Here is a 22,667-nt window from a genome sequence, read left to right as displayed (position 1 = left end):
CTCACATTTACGTCTCGGGAGGCTGTATGATAAATTGGAAAATGCTAATTTCCAACACTAATCCCCCATGTCTCCAATAGAAATTATTCGAGTGAATCATATTTCTTCAACGCGTTTAGTGTTGTGATTGCTATTTGTAGAAGGAGGTGAACAGAAAATGTAGATTTGTTTTTGCTCACATGCAATACAAATAGAAGCTTTTGAAGCCTGATCGACAAGTGGTTTAAGGGTAAGATAAAAGATTCACTTGCCATACTAGTATGCTGTAGTGTGTTACGTTTAATGTACAAGATAGTAAACCGATTGTTTGAGTGATAAGAACTCAAGTGTTGAAGCATCCGAAGGGATTCTAGCACTATTTGCTTTCTGGGTCACATTAACTCAAACCAAAACAAGGTGTGTAAAAATGAAACCGGATTTTATTTGACGTTCGATAGGAACGATCGTTTGAAAATTGCTGTTTGATTTTGAATTCGTATAAATGTTATTTTTATTAAACGAAGTAAATTTTCTAACATTTACTTATTTTTTTAACTTTTTAGAGTGCCGTAATTCGAAAAAATCACAAGTGATATTACATCGGAACTGCATTAAATCAAAACCAGCAAAACCTGAGCCCCGCACGTGGATGATAAATAAATAACTCGCTTCAAGGGAGCAAATGAACATCAACGGCCAGGTAAGTCGCGTTCCCTTTCCCTGCTTTTCTTCCACCCCTATTGGGACCACCATTGCGAAACGTTCAAGTTCATTCAAAAAACCGTCATTAGACTATCGTGTGTGCCCTTTATCAGATGAATGGCTGCAAGAGTTGCACTCTACCGAGCCTCTCTATAGTCGCTGGTGCAATGCAATGGAATCGTTGTCGGTATGTGTCGGCTTTAGTGTGTCGAATGGCTTAACGCATTCAAATCAAGCCAAGCGGTTCCTTTTTGAGCTTCGAGGCCAACGTCCTCTCGCGGGTGGGAAGCGCATAAACTATCGAACAAAAATGGGCACGCGGACAGTATTTTAACACACTTTTGCCTGTAATTCGTTACAAAAATTAGTATTTTATGTCTCATACCCAGCTGTTACCCTGACAGATTCACTACTTAAAAAATAGACGCTTACAGGTGCTCTCACAAGACCAACAGATGGCGATCGATCGACATCGAAAAGATTACCACGCACGAAGCACGAGTACAATAATTATTTGCTCATTACTTAATAGCCTGCTAGAGGTGCTTGCTCGACACTTAGCAGTCGTAAATGAAACACTCTCGATGATGCTTAATTGAAGGCTTCAGGTTCCTCAGCGTGTAGTGGGTATCCCACGCGGATCCTATCGTTCCTACCGTGCAAAAACAAAAGGTGCAATTGATTTGTGAAGCCTTCCGTCGTGTGTATGGCTTGTTTGCTTAGGAATTTATCTTAATGCTCACCAGTACTTGGCTAATTTGAATCAGCCAACACAAAATCGGAACTTTAGAATTCAGCCTCCGGACAAATCGTGGCGTTCAGCAGGACTTGGAGGAGTGGCCTGGATTACTTACATTGAAGAAAGAAAAAAAAAAACGATTAAGTAAACCGCTAGGAGGATACAATCATTGAGCGGCAATTTGTGAGTAATTGTTTCTCACCACACTCGACTAATGCTTGTCTCAGCTGTACTTATCGGACAACACACCCTCGATACTGATGTCTGCATAAGCCCGTTTGATCAAGCCGCCTGCGATCGCAGCAGAGCAATAGGTAATAGAAAAATACATCTTACTAAGCTTCTTTAGCAAGGTACATGAAAAATTACTCCTATTAATGCTAATGCTTCTCACAGGGCAAGTACATCTATAAAATATTCTAATAATTCACACGCGTTTTATTATACTACAACGTGTCTCACCTTAATAAACCCCATTTACATCCACGGTGCATTTGGCGGGAAACGGGCGAAGGTGGACACCTAGATATAAAGTGCAGCGCGCGCGCGCAGTGGCATTGGGCTCTGCACGTTTCTGCAAACGTTACTGGCACGATTAATTCGCAATTTGAAGTCTCAAAGTGAGTACTCCGATAGGCTGTGCAGTAAAACGTTTGGCCGCTGGAAGAGTTTATTACAGAAATTAGTCACGTGCCACCGTTCTTTCTGTTTTTGTGCTGATCCGTGACGGTGCATTCGTATGGGAGTAAATGGGAGCTTTAATAGTTTGTTTTTGTGCATCCTGGTGACACAGTGTGACTGCACACAAAAAGAGCTGCGCGAGCGGAGAAGAACGAATGCAAACAGCGTAACGTGTTCTAGAAGAAATGCCTAATTTTCTAATTTTCCTTACGGAATGTTTAAGTTTAACATCCTGTTTACTGATTGTTATATAATTATCAATTTTACACACAATGAATTTTAACACAGACAAATGCTTAGAATCAATTTTCGAGTCCAATCAATTAGAATTCGAAGGTGCACTATGGCGTGGGCTAGAACAAAACATCGATTAAAAATTAGTTTTTTAGTATTTCGTCTAGAACTTGTCTTCCAAGAGGCTTACATGGCGTCCTTCTTGAGCATCAACTGTCAAGAATCCTCACCCGTTGCAAGGACTGACTACGTGGGTTTAGTTAACGTAAAAAACGCACACACGTTCGGAATACGTGCAAGACGCTTCAGTCAATACCCTTCAAAATAGAGGACTTATTGTGTTCTTCATTTGATCGCCTTCGTCCCATAGTGGAACTCAGTACGACACAACAGTGGCGCATAGTATCGAAAGCATTAGTTCCTCCTCATTGAGATATCGCTAATAGCTAGTGTGCTAATTTGATTACCAACAAACATGGGCTTTGTGAGAATTCCTTACACAAGCATCCGGTTCATTTATTAGAAAAGAAGCTCTCTAGCTTGCCCGCTAGACATTCTGCAATAGACGCAGTTTTTAACTCTTTTTTACTACATTTTTTATAAAATTGTACACAAAGGGTAAAAGAATGATTTTTATCTTTAAATGTTATTTCACACAGCAATTGACGAATAACTTTCGCACCCTGCTGTTACTCCGGATTCGGCTGGTGTTGTTTACAAATCGTTAATATTTCGTGAATGCGAGACTTCTTCATCCGTGTTTGCCTCGTTGGTGATTCGTCCAAACCACGAATGTCAGACACACAAACAAGATGAGAATGATTGATTCTTAATGATGATTCACCACGCGTCTCCATTCTGCGTTGGACAAGAGGCAGGTTAGGCGTTGCGTGCTAAATTGTGAACTAAAGAAGTGCGAGAGCAAGACGAGAGATCAGAACAGGTCCTCATCTCCTTGCTCTTCGTGGTGGATGATCTAATGTGTCAATTACTTTTTGCAAATGTCAGCCGTTTGTGCGAGATCGTTCATTAGTACTACAACAGGTCGAAAAGTATATTCAGATGTTAAGCTCTGAAAAACAGTCTTATCGTGACACATTTTACCCACATCGAAGCTCCATAACGTTTCAGTAAGTCACAATAATGACACCTCACATTAAGATCTACTACTACTGGAATATGGTCCCTAACCACAAAATCGATAATATACTAATGTATGTAAAGATATTTCATAACCACACACACGCGCAATTAGCATTCATCTTGGCGCATAAATCTCCACGCTCTCGTATCTGATCGTACGCGATGATCGTGGAAGAGCCCTGAAACGGAACACGGAGTAACCGTACCACACGTGAGTCGCACCCGCGCGGCCAGAGCACTGACGAGAAGTGACTTGTCAAGAGGATCCGGCCACCCGACCGATCCAAACCGTGAGTCATGCGGTTGTTCCCTTTCCGCAAGCTGTGTGTCTACAAAGTTGTCTCATCGCTGCTGGTGAGAAGCTTTCGGGTTGTCCAGCGACCAAAGGAGGTGGGACCTGCTTGCCACCTTCGAGAGGATCGGACCCGGGTGTGCATACTAATGTGTTCTGTACGGTGTTTTGGAGCGCTGCAAAAGCAACGACGCAAAATGCTGCTGGTGCTGTTGCTGCCAACCCGTTAGAGGTTAATGGCAGATTTCAGCTATTCGTCGGGGGTTGAGCGATTTGATCTTTGACAGACCGTTTTGGATAAACTTGAATTTCTACTTTCTCTGGTGGGAATGGTTGGAATGGTTGCCATTTTGTTTGTGAGTCACATGAGGGTTTGAGAGGATGTTTTCGGATCAATCGTAGTACCTGTGCCTTTGAGGGTTCGCGAAGAAGGGAAGTCACCTCACACTTGGGACACGTATGACCCACTCCCCATGGAGGAGGTCAGATTGCATATTAAACGCCCTCTCGCTCACGTTTCCAACGATTAGGATGACTGTTACCTACCTGTCCATATTTACGTCATTGAAAGATCGACTCAGCCTGCCTGCTTGGCACAGTGGGGAAGTAACGAACATTGTTTTGGCGCAAATTGCTTACAATACTTTACGGGTTGGGTTTTTCGGTGCTATTTTCCAAACATGTCCCCATGCTCATTGAAGTTTTTAGAGTCTCATTCGCTCACAGCTCAGAGTTCCTAACGGGTCTTCGGGATCTGGAAAATCAGATGCATTCGTCAGTCTTATTACGAATCCACACCTCAAAGGCGAGTTTTGATGCCCAATGTTTGTATTATTGAAAAATATCCACCCGTTGTACCATCGTGGGTCGGTCCAACCCCTTCAAAACACGTCACGCTATCGATCGTAATGCGACAAGAACTCTTAATCCTCTGATCTGCTGATGAGTAATACCGATCGTGCTATAAGTCACCACGATCACAAACACGCTCCAAACGATGACGAAACACTTATGACGGTAGCAAAAATCGCGAACGTTCGCTCACATGGAAAGGAGGAACACGGACAGCTCATTCTACCATTTTCCGAGAACGCATTTTAACCTGCTGTTTTGGTTCCACATTTCTTTCGCGTGATACAGGATGCTTATAATAGCTATAAAAGAAACGACAGATACGAGTTTTCCGGTTTTGTTGAATTCACTTCTGAACAAAGTTTCAAAAATGTGATTTTTGTTTTATTTCCAAAGAATATTAGAATGAACGCGCGTCTCTTTCAGTGCTCGATACTGCAATGTAGATGTGTTTGTGAGTATGTATGTGTGTGTGGGTGTGTGTTTTATTAATTTCCCTGTCTAGCACCACAGTTTCCTGGTCTTTCTTCTTATCTGCTTACCTTAATCCCTTATTCTACTACCACTGCGCAACCGAAAGCCTCTCACTCTTTCTATCTGTTATTAAACCTTTAATTTAAACTATAGCGTACGAAGCGAATTTTTACACGTCCATCCTTTACGATACAAACACATGTTTCTCGCCGTATCGGAGTGCGCTAACCATTATTAGACATGTCTAATAAAGCGTGCTATATCGTTATTAATTACGTACGTTGGCTTGCTTAGCGGACCAACGTATCGGATGTGTGTGTGTTTATTTGTGTTCTTTATAAGTTATTAAATTTCTATCCTTTTGTATTTTATCTGTGTAATTCCAAATGTTCCCATGTTATCATACATACATATATTCTTATTCTGATAAAGTTGGGTGTGCATTTTGTGAGTTTCTACATTTTTGGAGCGGGGCAGAAAAATATATGTATTTCACTTTGTTTCTTTTTACACAACACTCTAACGCCTAATTACCTAATAATTATCCAGTCCATTCGATTTACGGGTGATTTGACGACAGAAGGGGGATTGTTATTATTATTAAAAGGAGATTTTTTCGTGTCTCAAACAACAACTGCATTATGGTGCATTTTCATCGGGGATGGAAATCTATTTTCCATTTTCTTTCCTTCATTCCCAACCTTTTACACTATTTTTATCCTTGGCTTCGGTGATGGCGCCCTTCTTCTTTTCTTTTGCATCGTGTGTATTTACACAGATTTTAACATCTACTTCGATTTTGCAGAATTATTTGCATGTATTTTTCTTCTTCTACATTATAATAACTGTATTCATCATGCTCTCTTCATGCAACGGGTTGTATCAGTGGCACAAAATTTCCCTATCTTTCTCGCTCTCTTATGCTTATGCCTACAAGTATGAAAGTTAGAAGGTACAGTTGGGATTAAAAAGGTGCCCAGTTTCTAGTTGAAAGTAAGGTTAAAATCATTTTTCAAAAGACACCCTTTAAAAAGGAGAAGCAATTTTACACTTTAACGCGGATAATAATAGTTATACGAATAATTATTAACAAATTTCTACATCAATATTAACGCAAAAAACCTAACCGTGTTCAGAGTTCTCTGTGTGTAATTAACTCCCCTGTTCGTACAAATAAATAACAATACGGGCACGGAATTGCTCGCGGAGGTAGCACACCATAAACCCGGACAGATTATTCTGCTTCATTTATCCTTTTTTTTTTGCTCTCGGGGTGTAGATAAAAAGCGGGAAATGACTCCTAAAAAAAGTAAAACAAATGCCAACAAAAGCCTAAATCGCGTCTAACAATAATAAATATAGGAAAGTAAAAACACAAACCTAAGCTTATCAAAATAAAAAAAGGTACGTAGCATATATGTTGTGTGCATGTGTGTATGAGTATGAGTGTGTTACGTATGTATGTTAAAAGTGTGAGTATAGATGAAAATCTCCTAATGTTTGCTTTCATTCGGTAGCATCCTTCTTTGGGATGTTTGTGAGTCTGTCTGTATGTGTGAAAAAGGAAACATGCAAGAACGACTATTAGTCCTTGAGTGCTTTTCTAACCGTCTATAAGCCTTCGTCCAGCAAGAACCAACTCTTTCACGGAATAAACATACCGAAAACCGGGAGAGTCTATACAGTGAAAGAAAACAGCTTGCAATGAACTCTTTGTCCCTTCTTTCGGTCCATCTATCCCGGTCCGTTGTAGTACGATAAGGTGTCCACGAGGAGAAACCACGATGAGCGCCCTGCTTGCAATCAGGCGCTCAATCATAGCATCGCTTCCATTTGCGACGCCGTTTTCTCCTCTTCCGAACCCACTCTCAAATAACCGGCACCGGTGTCGAGTTGTTGGTGCGTCGCAGTCGAGCACCACGCCCCGTCAGCAGATAGGATATGTCCACCACCGGTAAAGCGTTCGGGTTGAGGGTTAGCTTTTGCATTAACCGGGACAGCACCTGCTCCAGTCGATTGCGTTTCTCTGCCAGCGTCTAAAGAGATTTAATGGGAAAAAAATATTTTTATTAGAAATATTATTTGATTAAGTGGATCTTCTGTGGCGTGATCCTCTTCTCGATCACGATCTAAAATTAGTTGACCTTCAGAAGCAATCAGAAAGAAGCTAAGAAAAATGACAACTTATCAAACGAATGTTTATGGACCTTTGATCTGCTCGGCTTTGCCTCCACCGTCGGAGGCTGAACCGCGACGGTTCGTTCTGTGCTCAAGCCAGTCTTTGCCACAGGGTACAGGGAGAGAAAAGACACGGGAAGAGAAATGTTCACGTTATGTGTGTTATTAGCATAGTTTTGGGGGGTGGAATGTTTGAATGATTTTTAATGAATGATGATGAATTCGAGCAACACTGTTCATTTCAATTAAACCATTTCTTGTAATATTGATTGAACAAACCGTCCAAATCGTATGGCATTTAACGAATCAAACGTTTGTTAAATTGAAATTGCAAAAATTGTTTTCTTCAAATGGTAATATTACTATATAGCGTTAATTATATTTATTAAGTTACGTTGACCTGACAAACCATTTCTAATATGTGAAATGTGTGTCTGAACTCAATGATGAATTTTTCTCCATTTTTCCCGCCATGAAAAGATGAAAAGTCGTGTATGATGTATGTAAAGAAGTGAACCTCGTTTGAAGACTCACATCCGATTCTATCTTCCTTCTTATCTTACCTTCGGCGGTGGTGGCAGCAACTGTATGATCGGTGTCATCTTTTTCGATCCACTCGAATGGCTGCCTCCAGATGCACTGAAACCGGAAGTGCTACTAGCCGATCCCGCTAACGTTTGTCCACCGTTCCCTTCGTCCTTCTTTGAGCCCTTCTTTTGCCTATCACGAATCGACAGCAGATGTGCCAACGACCCTAGATCATGAGGCTGCAAACAATTAAAAATAAAATGTTTAGAACCAAAAGTCAATCGCGCCACAGCGCAGTCACACAATCGAGGGACAATCCACTTACCGCGAATGTTTTAGCTATCTTAAGCTTCTGCTCAAACTTGTGGAACGCGTACGACTTCATGCAAACCGGATGCGAGTGGCGCGAAATTTTCGAAAACAAGCGCGCACTCTTATCAACGCGCAGCTCGCAGATGTAGACGTGCGGCTCGGAACTATCGACCGGCCGACCTTTGCAGAATGTGATCGGATCCAGTACCCAGCACCGATCGACCACCAGCTCGATCGGGATCACCTCGTACAGTGGCACCCGCATCACCTCGTTCGGATAGAAGCGGCGCGTCGGCTCGTGGTACGTTTCATGCGGTCGCAAATAATGATGACCGTACACGAACCTTCGTCCCTCCTTATCCTTCCACAGGCTCTCCACGCGAAAGATGTCACACTCACTGTACTCGATCTTGCCAATCGTTTCGTACGTGTGCTTCCGAACCGGTGCACCCGGATTGTCCGGATCCGGTGACATCGGAATGTCCCGCAGCACGTACACCGTGTCCGTTTGGCGAATCTGTAGCTTACCACGCATAAGCGAGATATAGTACTGATAACCTTCCTCGGTGAACTCGTTCAGCGGAATCTCGTAGTTAATCTCGCGTGGATCACACTTCTCGCAGAGATAGTTCTCTACTGCCGGGTCTGCCTTGGTACACTCGATGTGTTGCCAGACGAGACACTTGGAGCATTGAATCATAAGACCCTCGTCCTTGAACAGTCCACAGATGCAGCGTATTATATCTTCCGTCTGCTCCTGTCGACGACCGCGTTTCGGTTTCGATGCGCCAGCAGTAGTATCTTCTTCGGGTTCCTTCTTCGGCACGAATCCACGCAGCAGCTCGTTCTCTTCACCGATGTAGGCCTGCAGCTTCGGCACCTGTTGCTGCTTGCATGTGTAGTAGTGAGACTTGAGCGCTTCCGAAGCGATCCCTTCGGGTGAGTTAATGCCGTAGTATTTGATCGCGTTACTGAGCATGATCAGTAGGTCATCTTCGAAGATCTTTGGCATGCGGTACACACCCTGCTCGATGTTAGTTTCGATTTGCGTCAAATCGATCGGTTTCGGGATACGTTCGTAGTAGAGTGGAGTTTTCTTCTTCGACGGAAGTTGAAGTTTGCTTATGTAGGGTTGGCCTTTGTCATCTGAGAGAGTGCAACATTAATATAACGTTAATAGGCTGTAAGAAAAGACATTTAACATAAAGATTCTATACTCTACCTTTCAAAGTGGCAATTTCGGTGCATATATCCTTCAAGGCCACAGCGATCCGTGCCGTCTTCTCCAGCTCTGGGTCGTCCTCGACGAAAGCGAGTCCGCGGGTGCGTATATTGCGCGGACAACGCAGCGCTGATATCTGAGATGCCAATGACGGCTTACCAGCTTGATCAGCTGCCGAAGATACACCTGTTCCGCCTTCCGTGGCCGACGTCCCCGCACCACCAGTTGCACCACCTCCTGCCGACACCATCGCCGCCGTTCGTTCCTTCTGACGACGGATCTTGTTGAGATTTCGCAACAAGAAGCAATGATGTTCGGCAATCAGCGCACGTTCTTTGACGGTTGGTGGATGGAATGTTGGTAGAGGTGTACCGTTAAGATGTACGATCGGTTGATTCTTCTTCGCCTGTCGTTTCCGAGATCGCGCCGCACTACGTGGACTCAATTCAACTACCAAAGCGCCACCACTTCCTGGTCCATTTCCTCCCGAAGTGCCATCGGATCCACCCGACTTGGTTGGATCCGTGTCAGCTCCTGTCTCTGGTGGATTGCGATGACCAGCTGTGCCACTAGACGAGCCAAGTGGAATCGGTTTGATGCGTTGTGACTTCCCACCGATCACACCTCGACACTGTTCCGATCCACATCGACACGGTTGTCCCTCGGATGGATTGAAAAGGCTAAAGTTGTAGTCATAGCACAGCTCCTCATTTGGAGGAATATCTCGCAACGCAAACAGTGCCATACGGAATAATCCATTTACGGACCACTTTTGCATTTCGCAGTTTGGCGCACAAGAATGGTTCACGAACCGACAATCGCTGCCCATTCGATGTCCATCGATCACAAGACCTCCGTCCAGATTCAAGCAGTAGTGATGCGTATCATTCAGATACAATGTTCGCATACGCTCTTTGAACTCTCGCTCGGTCACTACCTCTCCAAGATACTCCATGATAAAGCTTCCCTTACAGATTGGTTCTCTCGATCGTATGCCCCATCCCTTTTCCTCCGTCATGAACCGTTCCAGTCCTGGTGCGTACTCATGGCGCTGTATGCTCGTATTTCGGCAACGATCTCCACACGGACAGTGCTCCGGTACACACTCGGTGTACACCATCCGATTGAGACAATCATCCTGACAACCACTGTCCGGCTTACAGTTGCACTGCGGATTATCCGTCGAAGGGTTCGGCTTAACGTCATAGTACACGTTGGTCCGAATTTTACGATAATTCCAGCTAGGTACAGAGTTCCGGCCGGGCAATTTTCCATTCTCCTGCAACCACCAAAGATCGTACGGTAGCTGAAAGTCACGCACCGTACGTCGCAAAAATCGCTCGCAGTACGCTGGTGGCGGGAGTAGCGTTTCCGGTAGTGTTTTCGGCCCCGAACGACCCTCCCCACCGGTACCATCGTCCTTGTAGCAATCGGAGAAGAGACCGGCGGAGATGTATTTCTTCCGTGGAAGCTTTTTGCCTGCAACACGTCCAGCAGACACTCCGACAGGAAGATCACGTGCTTCTCCGGAAGAGGTTGGTGATGGAGTATCATTCAGCCGTAGGAAATCGGAAGGACCCTCATCCGGTGGAAGTGGATCGTGCTCTAGCTCTTCTGTGGAGGTAGCCGGTTGGAGGATGTGGGCCGTTTCTTCGGGCTCCACAGGTTCCACGATCGGGAGACGCTTGGATGCTGAAGATACCGTATCGGGGGATGCTTCGGTCGAGGCGCTGTCCTTTTTAGCCTTCTTGGCGGGCTTTTCGAGTTGATGAGCACGTAGTAGTTCGTCACTCTTACCACGCTTCATGCGCGTTGGAATCACAGTTCCAGGTGGTGGAGTCGGTGTAACAGACTTGGAGGAGCTAATTCTGGTTGCTAGGTGAGCGCTCTCGATCGGTTCGGCAATGACGGGAGGAACAGATTTACGACCATCTCGGCGTTGCTTCTTTCTGCCCAGAGCAGCTGCAGCAACAGCCACCACTCCAACAATCGGACTCGAAGTTGGTGAAGATAGTGGAGAGGACGAAGCACGTTCTAAGGACGTAGTCGAAGTGTTACCAGTGATTGCCAGTGCTGTCCGTGGACGCCCACGTCCTGTAGTCGGCGAGTGCGGAGTTTCCGTTGCCGTAATGGGTGAAGTTGTTCGTGGACGGCCTCTTGGACGACCGGGAGTTTTCGGAGAGGTTGCTAAAGGTTCTAGCAACACTGTCGGCGTACACACTGACTGCAAGCGTGATATTGCCCGCGAATGGATACGCTTCAACAGTGGCATTGAGTCTAGGGACGTGGAATCTTCGTTATGAATACCACCAATCGCAGAATGTAACCGGACAGGCGTACTTGACTGGGACGTACCCTTTCCTGTGGGATCTTCAGCATCTTGGTGCAGCTTCTTAACCTCTGAAGGATCAAGTGCTATCGAGGAACTTCGAGTTCGACGAATAACTCCGGCACTATCACCCTCTGGAGAAGTATCGGCACTCGAGACGGGTTCAGGTTTGCTAGATTTCTTCCCAGCAGTGGATGGTGGTCTACCGGGTGGTAGCTTACTGTTCTCTTTATTCTCCTTAGCCGCACCCTTCGATAGGGTCTCACTTAACCGTACGATGTTCGGCAGTTGTTGCTGTTCGGCTGTCGCCGACACACTCTTGCTGCGATTACGTTCCTTTGTCGAGCGGTGTGGGGATATCTCAACGTCCACTGCTCCTTTACGCTTGCTCGTAGTAGTATCCGGAAGTATCTGTTGTACTTCATGCTTCCTCTTTCCTTTCCTACCCTGGACAACTGTTGATGATTCCTCTTTACGGCTTTTCTCCTGTGTTTTAGCCGTCAGCTGATGTTCTGGAGCAAGTGGATTTATGACCGATTTTCGACCCCGACCACCAGTCGCCGGTGGTGTTGTTGCCACATCGCGGGTTCCTGCCGCGAGTGGTAGTTTTCCCTGTAACTTCTCCAAACTAACCACAGATAGACGAGGCCTACCAACGCCCGTATGACGCTCGATGAAGCTATCCGTCGGTTCACCCTCCTTTGGCACACGATCGCACGAAGCGTTCTTGCCAGACTGTTGTTGTTTTTCCTTCAAACGGGTCTTTTCCGCTTCCGAAGGTACGTGACGCGTTAGGTTGGATGAATCGAAAAGATCCGGACCCACTTCCGGCTTCAGATCAATCACCGATTCTTCCAGTGGGTCACTATCCGGGAGCTTCTTTTTCTTCTTCTTCACCGTTGGGAAACCGGTCCGATTGGGTTTCTTGCGCTTTTTCTTCAGCAGCAAGTGATGAGCGCCCGTTTTGGTTAGCAACTTCTCGAGCACCTTCTCGGAGGCAGAGGACGTTGCCGTGACGGTTGAGAGAAGTCCACTGCCAGATGTCGCCTTTCGCTGAGCGGCAGTTAAGACTTGAAGTTCGTCCGATTCTAGTTTGGTGGTAACGCTGCCAGATCCGATGGCACCGGTAGAATCCTTGCCAAGACGGGGTGAATCTAGCATCTCTACCTTGGCGATAAGTGAAGGGATCGATGAAGGAGGTGGTATTACTAGCTCCAGATCCACTGTTGGTTCAAAGACTCCCGGCGGGGGGCCTGTCGAGGACGAAGATAACCCACCGGAGGAAGCTCCGGAGGGGAGAGGCACCGAGGCCGACGATTGTATGACCGACGGCCGGGCTGGTGGTGTCGTACGATGATGATGGTGATGGTGATGGCCTCCAGCAGAGTTGTGAGCTTCAGCCGTTCCAGTGTGACTCAAAGCTGTTGTTGCTTCCTGTTGTCGATTATGTTTCTTCTTCCCTGCACCAGAACCAGTATTTGAATGTCCGACGCTACTGGAGGGACTTCCCGTGCCGGTAACGAAATCACTTGTACCTTTCCGTCCAACCGACAAACCATCAGACGGAGAGCTTCCAGAATCTCCAAGCGTACCCGTCGCTCCTCCATTAACGATCGTCAAAGGAGAGTTACTCGATTTTATCTGCTGTAGCTGCAATTCGGTGTCCGTCGGAACGGGCCCTGGCTCAGGAGATTTCAAGAGATGACGTTTTTTCGGCGTGACGGCCTTGGTAGCTGCTCCGGACATGGATGAACCAGCCGCACCAGAGTTTGCCGACATTCGGCCGCTGGTGAAAGCGCAAGGGTTTAACACTGTATGGCTACCGGCAAAGCTGGAATTCGCCGAACTTGCGCCACCAGATCCAGCAGCTCCCGGCCCACTAGCGCCACCATTAGCAACTTCATCCACTCCACTGTTGTTATCACTATTGTTGCCTTTCTCACCGGGCGTTAGCAGATAGTGACGTTTCTTCAGCGGCAGCTTGTGATCGTCCGGGCTCTGCGTTGGTACGGATTTCTTGTTGCGTCGTTTGCCCGTTCCACCACCGCCTCCTCCTCCACCTCCATTCCCTGTCATTCCACCAGTTGCACCACCCCCCGCGTTACTTCCTGTTCCGGTCGTTGATGGGGAATCGGTCACATGCTCCGAGGCTTTCCGTTTCTTGACTGAACGCTTCGTTTGATGGCCTTTCCCGGAGGATGTTGTTGCAGCTACTGCTACTGGAGGAGCAGAACTTGTTGCTGACGCGGAGTCTTCTGGAGGATTCCCCGATGCTCCTAAATCATTCGATCCACCAACAATACGACACATTCCATTAAAACTTTCGCTCAGACGATCGATCTCTACATTTAACTTCAAATCGAGTCCGGACGAGCTAGCAATACCCCCCGCGTTGAGCATATCCGCCGTAGCCCCGGGTGCAACGGACATCGAACGTAGACGCTTCTTCCGCCGCCTCATTCTAGCTGCAGCATGCCTCGAACCAGCCGACCGGCTACTACACCTGCTCATCGTACTCAACCGTCGTTGTCGAATCTTGCCGCAGCTACCAATCACCCCGTAGCTCTTCACCGACATCACCTCCAACCGATCGCTGGTACAACTCTTCCTTCGACTTCGCTTCGAACAGACCGATTTCGTTGGAGAAGCTTTAGGGATCGTACCGTCCGCGATTCGTGCCAGCAGATCAACCGATCCAGCAATCCCACCAGCACCACCGACAGTTAATGCAAACGAAGAGCTTGACTTTTGAAACCTACGATTACACTCCTCCGAGTTTTTGATCACGTTCGCTTTCGATAGGGGAAGTTTCTTGACCGTCATTAACTTCCCGCCGTCGTCGTTGTCTTCCTTCGGACCACCTTCCGATGCGCCACGTTGCAAAAACGTCGCAAAAGCGTTTTTTGAGCCTACGGTTGAACTGGAGAAGGTATAGATAGCCGATTTAGACTCGTTGGTAGACCCTCCACCCGTTGACTGCAGACTCTTGCTGTTGCTCATCGAGGCGAAGACTCGATCGAAGTTGTTGGTAGGCAGTACAAGGGTCGATCGATTCTTAGGAGCGAGTAGAGCATTTAGACTTCCAAGCGATTTACTTGAAGAGGCAGCAGCAGCAGTAGTTCCCAATGCTCCTGCGGGTGGTTTTTTCACAGACGGTGGACGACCTCTAGTGCCCGGTTTCTTTATCATCGCGGACGATTTTTGCTTCAGGGCAACGGAAGCTGTCGCAGCGATGGAAGGTTTAGGAGTTGGTGGCGGCGGAGGTGGCGAATCCTTCACAATCGCTTGTGAGGATTTCGGACGCACCCTCTCTCCAACAAATCGTCGTTCGATCGCATCCTCGTCCGATTGGTCCTCGTCCTTGCTGTAATTTGTGTGAACAGACTTTCTTCTTCGATCGATCGTCGGTGTGGAGGGTGCATTCTTACCACGAATTGTGGCTCTTGTGGAAGCCTTAACGACGCGCCCTTTAGCGACAGTCTTCGGAGGCGTTGGCTTTCTCGGTGTCCTCTGCGCCTTAGTTTTCGGTTTTTCCTGCTCCTTCGTGCTAGCCTCTTTCCGGCCCTTCTCAGGCATCCCTGATGTCCGTTTACCTTTGTCAATCGAACTTTCCGGTCGATCAATCCCCGAATGATCCGTAAATAAACTCTCACGACTTTCCGCACTGCTACTGCTTGTGCTGCTGCTCGTACTGCTACTATCCTCATCGCTCGTACTTCCCAGTGTCAGTCCGGCCATAAACATGATTTCCAGCTCCCCAACTGAGGCCGATTTTGTGCTTCCTCCGCCACCACCATCACTCGAAGCGTTGTAGTTCTTGCGATCGTTAAGATTATTATTGTGATGCTGCTGATCGTGCGGATGCTGGTGTAGTTGCTGCTGCTGATGGCCCACTTTCTTGCGCCTTTTCCGCCGTACCTGCTTTCTATGCCTGGTACTACAATCACTTCGATAACCACAGCTTTTTGCCCTTCCGTAATCACTCCGGTAGCCTCCAGCACGACTGCAACTTCTTCTAGACCGTGTACTGTAGTCCGATTTGTACCCGGAAAGGCGACTTCGACCGCTACTCGCTCCAACACCACCATAATCACTAATATAACCACTCTGCGAGGCCAATCGCTTACTGCAACAAATCGTCGAATGTCCACCATCACTCTTATAGCCACTAAGACTCGGTTCGCGGAACTTTTTGCTTATGTCAATCTTTTGCCAGTGAGGATCGAGACGATCCTCTGGTTGTGACTGTGGTCCATTCACCGAAGCTCTACCGGAAATGGATGATTGTTGCTGCTGTGCTGCCGTGTCCTTCTTCGGGGGACGACCAACTCCACGCTTCTTTGGTCCTCGAGGAGGATAAAGAACGCGCTCGGTCGCGTACGTGTTTCGATCGAGGCAGGAGGAGAGCGAATAAGCCGCACTTGACGTTCGCGTACTACCTCCGGATGATGATGATAAAGGTGGTGGTCCCAGTAGTGTGTTTCCACCGGCTGGAAGAATCGTATTCAAACTGGGTGAATCTCCACTTCGAACTTCCGATTTACTGCGGCGAGTCGAGGACGAACTGCTGGTTCCAATGCTGGCGGTTCTCGCGTGTGAACTGGGTCTCGTCTTATCCGTTTTCGGCGAACCAGTAGAACTATGCGTAGAAAGAATTCCCGAATCGGGCGATTCAATCACCGTCGGAATGGAAACCGAGCGGGAAGAAGCGGACGGTCTTGCTCCAGCAACTGCAGGAGGTACAGCCGTTAAACTAGCTTTTGGAGGCCTACCACGACGCTTCGCGACTGGAGCCAGTGGCACTTGTAAATCGGATTTCATGCCTGCCGTAACACCGTTTACCATTGGCGTACTGCGACCGGCGGAAGATGTTACGGGAGATTCAGTCTTAATTTTACGCACATCCAATTCGAACTGTCCACCACCACCACCACCACCCGGCCCTGGGCCAGCACTTCCTATCGCCGGATCTGCTCCCTCTTCCATTGAAGAAGATGACGATGAGGATGACGATCCCGATGAAGAGGACGATGAAGATGATGAGGATGGTGATCCACCACCACCACCATTACCACCTCCAGCACTATTACCGCTCGATCCACCAACGCTCGCAAGAGCAGCATTCCCACCAACGGAGCCAAGCATTTGTGTTTTCACCACAAAGTCTCGTAACAAGCTGGACGTGTACTGTTGCGTCGGAGCGGACAGTCCACGGATACTTTCCGCATCCGATCCGCTCTCCACACGGCGTATCGCTGCACTGACTAGAGCCGGAAGTTCATTGTCGCTAGAGCACGAACCACCCTCGGCCGTAAGTCCTCCGTCTCCTGCCGATGACGACGGTGGAAAAGCTCCATGTTGTTTTGCCGGTGTAGATGTCGAGAGTGGTGGCCTGCTAAGCAACAGTCCTCCACCTGTTGCCATCGTTAAAAGTCCACCATCTTTAGCAGCTTTTGCGGTGGAACCAGCACCGGACAGTTTCGAATTTGGTAAGCTCTTCGTCTTTGTTCGGGCGGATGAGAATCCTTTCCCATCCTCGTCGGAGGAGCTAGAATCGGAGCTAGTGAATTCGTTCGTTCGACTCGCCGCACCACTTTTGCTTCCGCTACGTCCACTGCGGTGTTCGTCGTCGTCCTCTTCATCGCTACTGCTGGATGAAATGGTTCGATTGGCCTGGAAAAAAGGAAAATGAAATCATTAATGAATTTTTTTTTTCTTCTAACTTCCTCTTGAATAGCTGGCCCGACAGTATTTTACGGTAAACGTTGTTTCAACAAGAGCCTGGTGAAAAAGAGGCTTTTATTTTTTTTTAAATCTCAACTATGATAGAAATATTAAAGTCTGGGTTTTTTTTTTCGTATTTTTTATTTTTATCAAGTGACATTTAATGCCTTCCGGTAATTAAATCATCACAAACAAACTCGCATTCTGTAGCGTGCCTGTGTGCAGCGGTTGAATTAGTTTGGTAAAAGATATGGACATAATGCACAGCAAAACGTGTAACCTATATTTTCATTATCAGGAGCTAATTTGTACGGATTATGAAACTTCTAAATGTTTGAACGTATTTGAATGCATTGAAATGCATTTAAATACGTAAGCCTAATTCTACAATATTTGGAAAAATGCATTGCCCTATTTCTTTAAATAGGTTATCCAATGCCTTCACACGTACCTTTTTCCGTTTGAGAATTTTCTGCTTCTTGCACGCTGCGTTAGCGTTCCCAGTCGCTACGCCGGTTGCCGACGCTGACCTTGCACTTGTTGCGGCAGTTCGTGCTCCTGTCGCTGGTTTAGCTTTATCGCCCGCCTTACGATTACCATTGTCACCAGCGGTACTGCTCGAATCGCTATCACTATTGCTCGTGCACGACGAAAAGGATGAGCTGGGCGAACTGGAATCACTTTCGCTGACACTTTTTTTCGTTCGTCCGGCGCTTCCACTATTCCCCGAGGAGGAACGTTTGTTGGTGGCTTTGTTGGGGTGAAGTGTTCTTAGCCGCTGCTCGTGAACCCTTTTATCGGATACTTTGCCATGCTGCCTATGAACTTTGACAGCTCCTTCCGTAGAGACTTGTTGAGTGGTGGGTGTTCTACTGCGGCTCGATGAACCTTCCAGCATGGCACTGTTTTCACTGTTCGCGCTGGATGCTTTTTTCGCACTTGGATCACTAGCGGTAGCGTGTGGCGGCACCGTTAACGGAGCAGTTGATGCTTCACCTGAAGGATTCTCAGCCGATTTCTGTCTCCGATCAGTTGCACCCGAAGGTGATGGGAGATCCTGCTGTTGCTGTTGTTGCTGCTGCTGCTGCTGGAGGTGATTTGAGCCGAGCGACGTTGGAGAAGGCGTTGGAGTCGCATTGGATTGGCTTCGAGGAATGGCTATTTTCATTCGAAGTCCGGCACTATCGGAACTGTAAGCAAAACGGGGAACAGCATTTTTGATGAATTATTTCTATAATTACTGAATAGAAGAAAAACGATTTAAGCTTCCCATACCTCATAACACTAAACTGTTGGGGCTTTTCTGGTGGTACACCTCCACTGCTTTTCTTGCTGCTGGCCTTACTCGTGGACGCCGACGAAGAGTCGGAATCGCTTGACGAATCCGATCCATCGTCCGAGTCGGATGTGGAGGATGATGACGATGATGATGATAGAGGCGATTTGGCGTTATCCGCAGGATTAGTTGCGTCGGTTGTATTGCTTTTTACGATGGTCATTTTTGCGTAGAGAAACGGTCGGTTGATCGTCAAAAACTATACACTTCCTTGAATTAGCCGTTCTCTTCTATTCATAAGGAACGTTTTATCACAACTTTATCGACTGTTTGAACTCTGAAATAATATTTAAAAAAATCAATTTTAATATATAGGTGTTTCTTAAGCCTACTATACTAATAAATCTACAATTTGTCAACGAGATAGCCACCTTCTTCAAAACCGTATTACGTGCGGATGCACATGACATGACAACAAGTAATCTTTAACCGAGAACAGTGCCTTCCTTACTCAATGAACATCTCAACTGAAGGGATTGGAAGGTTTTTTTTTGTTCTTTGAAATCTTTCTAGGCACGTTCCGGGTCTGTCCATTGCCCTTAGAAACAGACATAAATTCAACTAAAAGAAAAGTTTGTTTGGCAGGTAGCCAGCCGGCTAGCGGTAAAAGAGGCTTTGCCCTTTCAGCTTTAGCCGCTTAATGGGACCCAGACCGAGATGTTATCATAAATCATCATGCTCTCTTCACAACAAGAAGGAGAGGGCATAGAGCAAAAGGCTGGAGGGTACCTTCAAGGTCGTAGTCCATAAGGATGGGATTGCAGGAGATTCGAAAGTACGTCCTTGGATTACGTCACGTAGACACCGCTTATTAGCCTCTTGCTTCACAGCTGATTTTTAATGGACACGCTTAGAGTTTCTCAAGAGCATTTTGCTGTTTCTTCTGGATAATTAGTCCTGTTTTCGTGTGAAAGGTACACGAATGGGTTTTGACACCGATCCTTCCGTGTGAATCTCGATCATCGTAATTTAGGTATCTACGCACGTTATGTGAAAAACTTGTTATAAAAAATATCCAACTGGATTTAGTTATCGTTTTTTTCTTTTCCGACCATCACTAATTTCAATCCCTTCCAGTGACCGCGATTTTCTCTCTATTTCGGTATGCTAATGCGCAAATGTACATCCACATTCGTAGAAAAAAAACCAGTCTAAATTCCATTCCCAACTTCTGTTACAAGTGAAACCGGTGGCAAATATTTGGGTCATAACAGTACTGGGGACAGTCAGTGCTGTGGACACGTTTCCAAAGAAGATGGCTGCGAATGTGTACGAGGTACATCTCTTGTATAGTTTTTAAGCAAAACTTTATTTACACAATCATTAAATATTTTAACTGCATTATTCAGATATTATTTTTATGCTTCTCTGAGGCACTAGACAGCAGTATTGGCGCGTATGTTTATAGCACAGCTCAGAGCACAGAAAAACATAAACGTACCCGCATGGAGCGTAGTAAGCCAGTGCAAATGCACTCACACACGTCTAGCATCCGTGTAGTGGTGTAGCGACCGCCTGTTTTGACTGGTACGTATTCGACGTTCGACCAAGCAACACACCAACACACACTCAACCAACGATGACAACACAACAAGTACGCCTTGTCAACGATCAAAACAACGGAAAACCGTGTCACGGCGCTTACGTATTTCTGGCTTATTTCTCAATCACTGCAATTCACTTTCTTATTAAAAAAATACACACACTTGAAACTGCTGCTACTAGAAACGCACAAATAATGTTATTAGAATGAGAGTAAATACATCGCTCCATGTATGCAAAACAAGCAAACTCATCTGACAGCTGCTTGAGCTGTCTGTCTGCTGTCGATTCTTTTCTCGCACATTTTCTACAGAGAAAGGAGACAGGACACACGCGGAACGCATTCACAAAAGGCGCACAAGCACTGACTTTCTTTTAATCACGTTCTTCTATTCTATTATCAACCTTCGTGGTACGCATTCTTCCAACGTTGCGAAACAAAACAAACCACCAGCTCAAACTCTCCACACATACACACACACAAACGCACGCATCTAAACTCCCGTCAACGGGTGTTCTATCTCACACACACACACACATACTTGCTCTCTCTCTCTCACTGAGGTACGAGCGAACGACCTCACATTTCTGCGTGTTGATTCATCTTGCTCACTCACTCGCACCCTCTCTTTCTCACCGTCACACTCGCCAATCTTCTTCCTTACTTTGCCACACAGCACTTTCACCCGAAAAACTGCATCCAATTATGTTTTGGATCATTCCAATTCGTCGATATGACTCACTCTACTGCTCACCTTTCAAGGCAGAAATTACCCATTTTATCATCAGCACACCAGCGAGCATATCGAAATGCCCAGAAACTAGTTACTTCTCGTTGTAAAAATGCACCCAATAGCAACACGCACACGCACACATACACACAGCTTTCGCATACGCACGCTGGGTACACACAACGTACGTAGTACGGACGGGGCATGCAGCTGAAAGGTTTTTTTTTTGCTGTATAAATATCAATTCTAAAATGGCGTCTCACCGTCGGACGACACTCTGATCCGTGGGTAAAATAACAATCCGAATTGCTTCCCGATTGATGATATGCAATCCATTTCAATCGAATTAGGGACACTTTTTTATTGATGGTACGGAAGGCCACCTTTTTCCGGAAGGAATAATACGCTGACTGGCGGTTAGCGAAGGTCGTCGTCTAACCAGCAGAATGGTGACAGTGTTATGACGGCATCTGTGGCGCCTTCGATATCGCCACCACACACTGCACAATTCACTGCTTGGATAGAATTTCTGTTTTCACTCACCGTGTTGCTTAGATAACAGCAATCATTCAATCAATGTAGCCATCGTATTTTTCGAGGCTAGTTTCACATCTTCCGAATTAGCATTTTCTCAGCCCGCACTCTCTCACTCACTCACCCCGGAGGGCCGTTGACCACTTTTCGTTATAACATCCAGCCTTACCTAATTTTCAACCTTTCCCGTTATAAACTACCGAAAATCATTTTCGCACTATTCTCCACCATACTTCGATTGTTAACCCGTACGCGCTATGCAGATTTGCATACGACCGCCGACCAGCGATGCACCCGAAAACCGTCCGCGATCGCGATTTTTTTCTTTCGATTAGAGCACGGCGCGACATTCGCGATGGAAAATATTTTTTCTCATTTCCACCGTGCCACTCTGAGCGCGCAGTGGAAGAGTGCAGCTCGAGCTTACCAACACTATTAAGCGGCGGGCCCCGTTTAATGTCAAATCGATTCTACACGAACTGTCACGCACACACACGTGCGCTCGCCGGACCCGCTGTACAAAAGGTTGGTTCATGACAGTTTCGCGCCATATTGACGGGGGGAAAATTTGGAAAACAAAAACAAAGTTTAGTTGCCATTTTTTCAGTATAACAATTTGATGAGGTTATAAATGGATTTTACAGTTAATTCTTTGAAGAACTATATTAAATTTCTTAAAATACTGATTTTAACCAAAATAACAGCTGTCGAAACAATTCGATGTTTTTCTATGTTTTTTTTTCGAAATTGTTGCAACCGCAGAATGCAGTTCTGTAGTGGATCTTTTCCTACTGCATATCTTTCCTAATCAAAAATCTCTATATTCCTCTATGGGGTGTATTGCTCTCTCCCACATTCTGCCAGCTCTTTGACTCCTCCCGTCCCCGATCATTCTTATCGCCGATGTTTCCGTCCGTGATAATGTCTTATCTTTGAAGACGGTGTTCGCTCCCACTCTCTAACGGCCATCATATATCGACGAAAGTAATTAATAGCCAATCAGTAGTAGTGATAGGTGTCGGTTTATTGTCTTCTGCCAGTCGGAAAGAGAAATCTCGCTTTGATTGATTTAAAGCTTTGAAAGCGCGCGTGCAAACTGTTCCAGTGTTCAATAACCCTACTCAAGTGATCCGCC

The 22,667-nt window shown here is 46.2% G+C and overlaps 1 protein-coding gene across 1 annotated transcript; it reads right to left on the bottom strand.

The window, feature by feature from the left end:
• Window positions 1-6,872: 6,872 nt before the first annotated feature.
• Window positions 6,873-18,900, bottom strand: LOC126556553 (histone-lysine N-methyltransferase ash1). Its single transcript, XM_050211851.1, has 7 exons — window positions 18,665-18,900; window positions 17,841-18,579; window positions 9,337-17,338; window positions 8,128-9,260; window positions 7,838-8,041; window positions 7,304-7,375; window positions 6,873-7,132 (listed from the first exon to the last, which is right to left on the bottom strand). The coding sequence occupies exons 1-7, from the start codon at window positions 18,886-18,888 to the stop codon at window positions 6,965-6,967; spliced, it is 10,542 nt and encodes a 3,513-aa protein (XP_050067808.1). The 5' UTR covers window positions 18,889-18,900; the 3' UTR covers window positions 6,873-6,964.
• Window positions 18,901-22,667: the final 3,767 nt, after the last annotated feature.

Source organism: Anopheles maculipalpis, chromosome 2RL (genome assembly GCF_943734695.1).
Source record: "Anopheles maculipalpis chromosome 2RL, idAnoMacuDA_375_x, whole genome shotgun sequence".
NCBI classification, from domain to species: domain Eukaryota; kingdom Metazoa; phylum Arthropoda; class Insecta; order Diptera; family Culicidae; genus Anopheles; species Anopheles maculipalpis.
The sequence above is the reverse complement of the archived record's forward strand: the minus strand, read 5'-3'. Positions and strand labels throughout refer to the sequence as shown.

What these genes read in the sequence shown, in the direction of transcription:
- LOC126556553 (XM_050211851.1), bottom strand. Translation starts at nt 18,888, where the DNA reads ATGACCATCGTAAAAAGCAATACAACCGACGCAACTAATCCTGCGGAT. An exon ending in CGAAATTGCCACTTTGAAAG is followed by an intron (nt 9,261 to 9,336) that starts GTAGAGTATAGA and finishes GCACTCTCTCAG; the next exon opens with ATGACAAAGGCCAACCCTAC. An exon ending in TGCTGCCACCACCGCCGAAG is followed by an intron (nt 7,376 to 7,837) that starts GTAAGATAAGAA and finishes CCTGTGGCAAAG; the next exon opens with ACTGGCTTGAGCACAGAACG.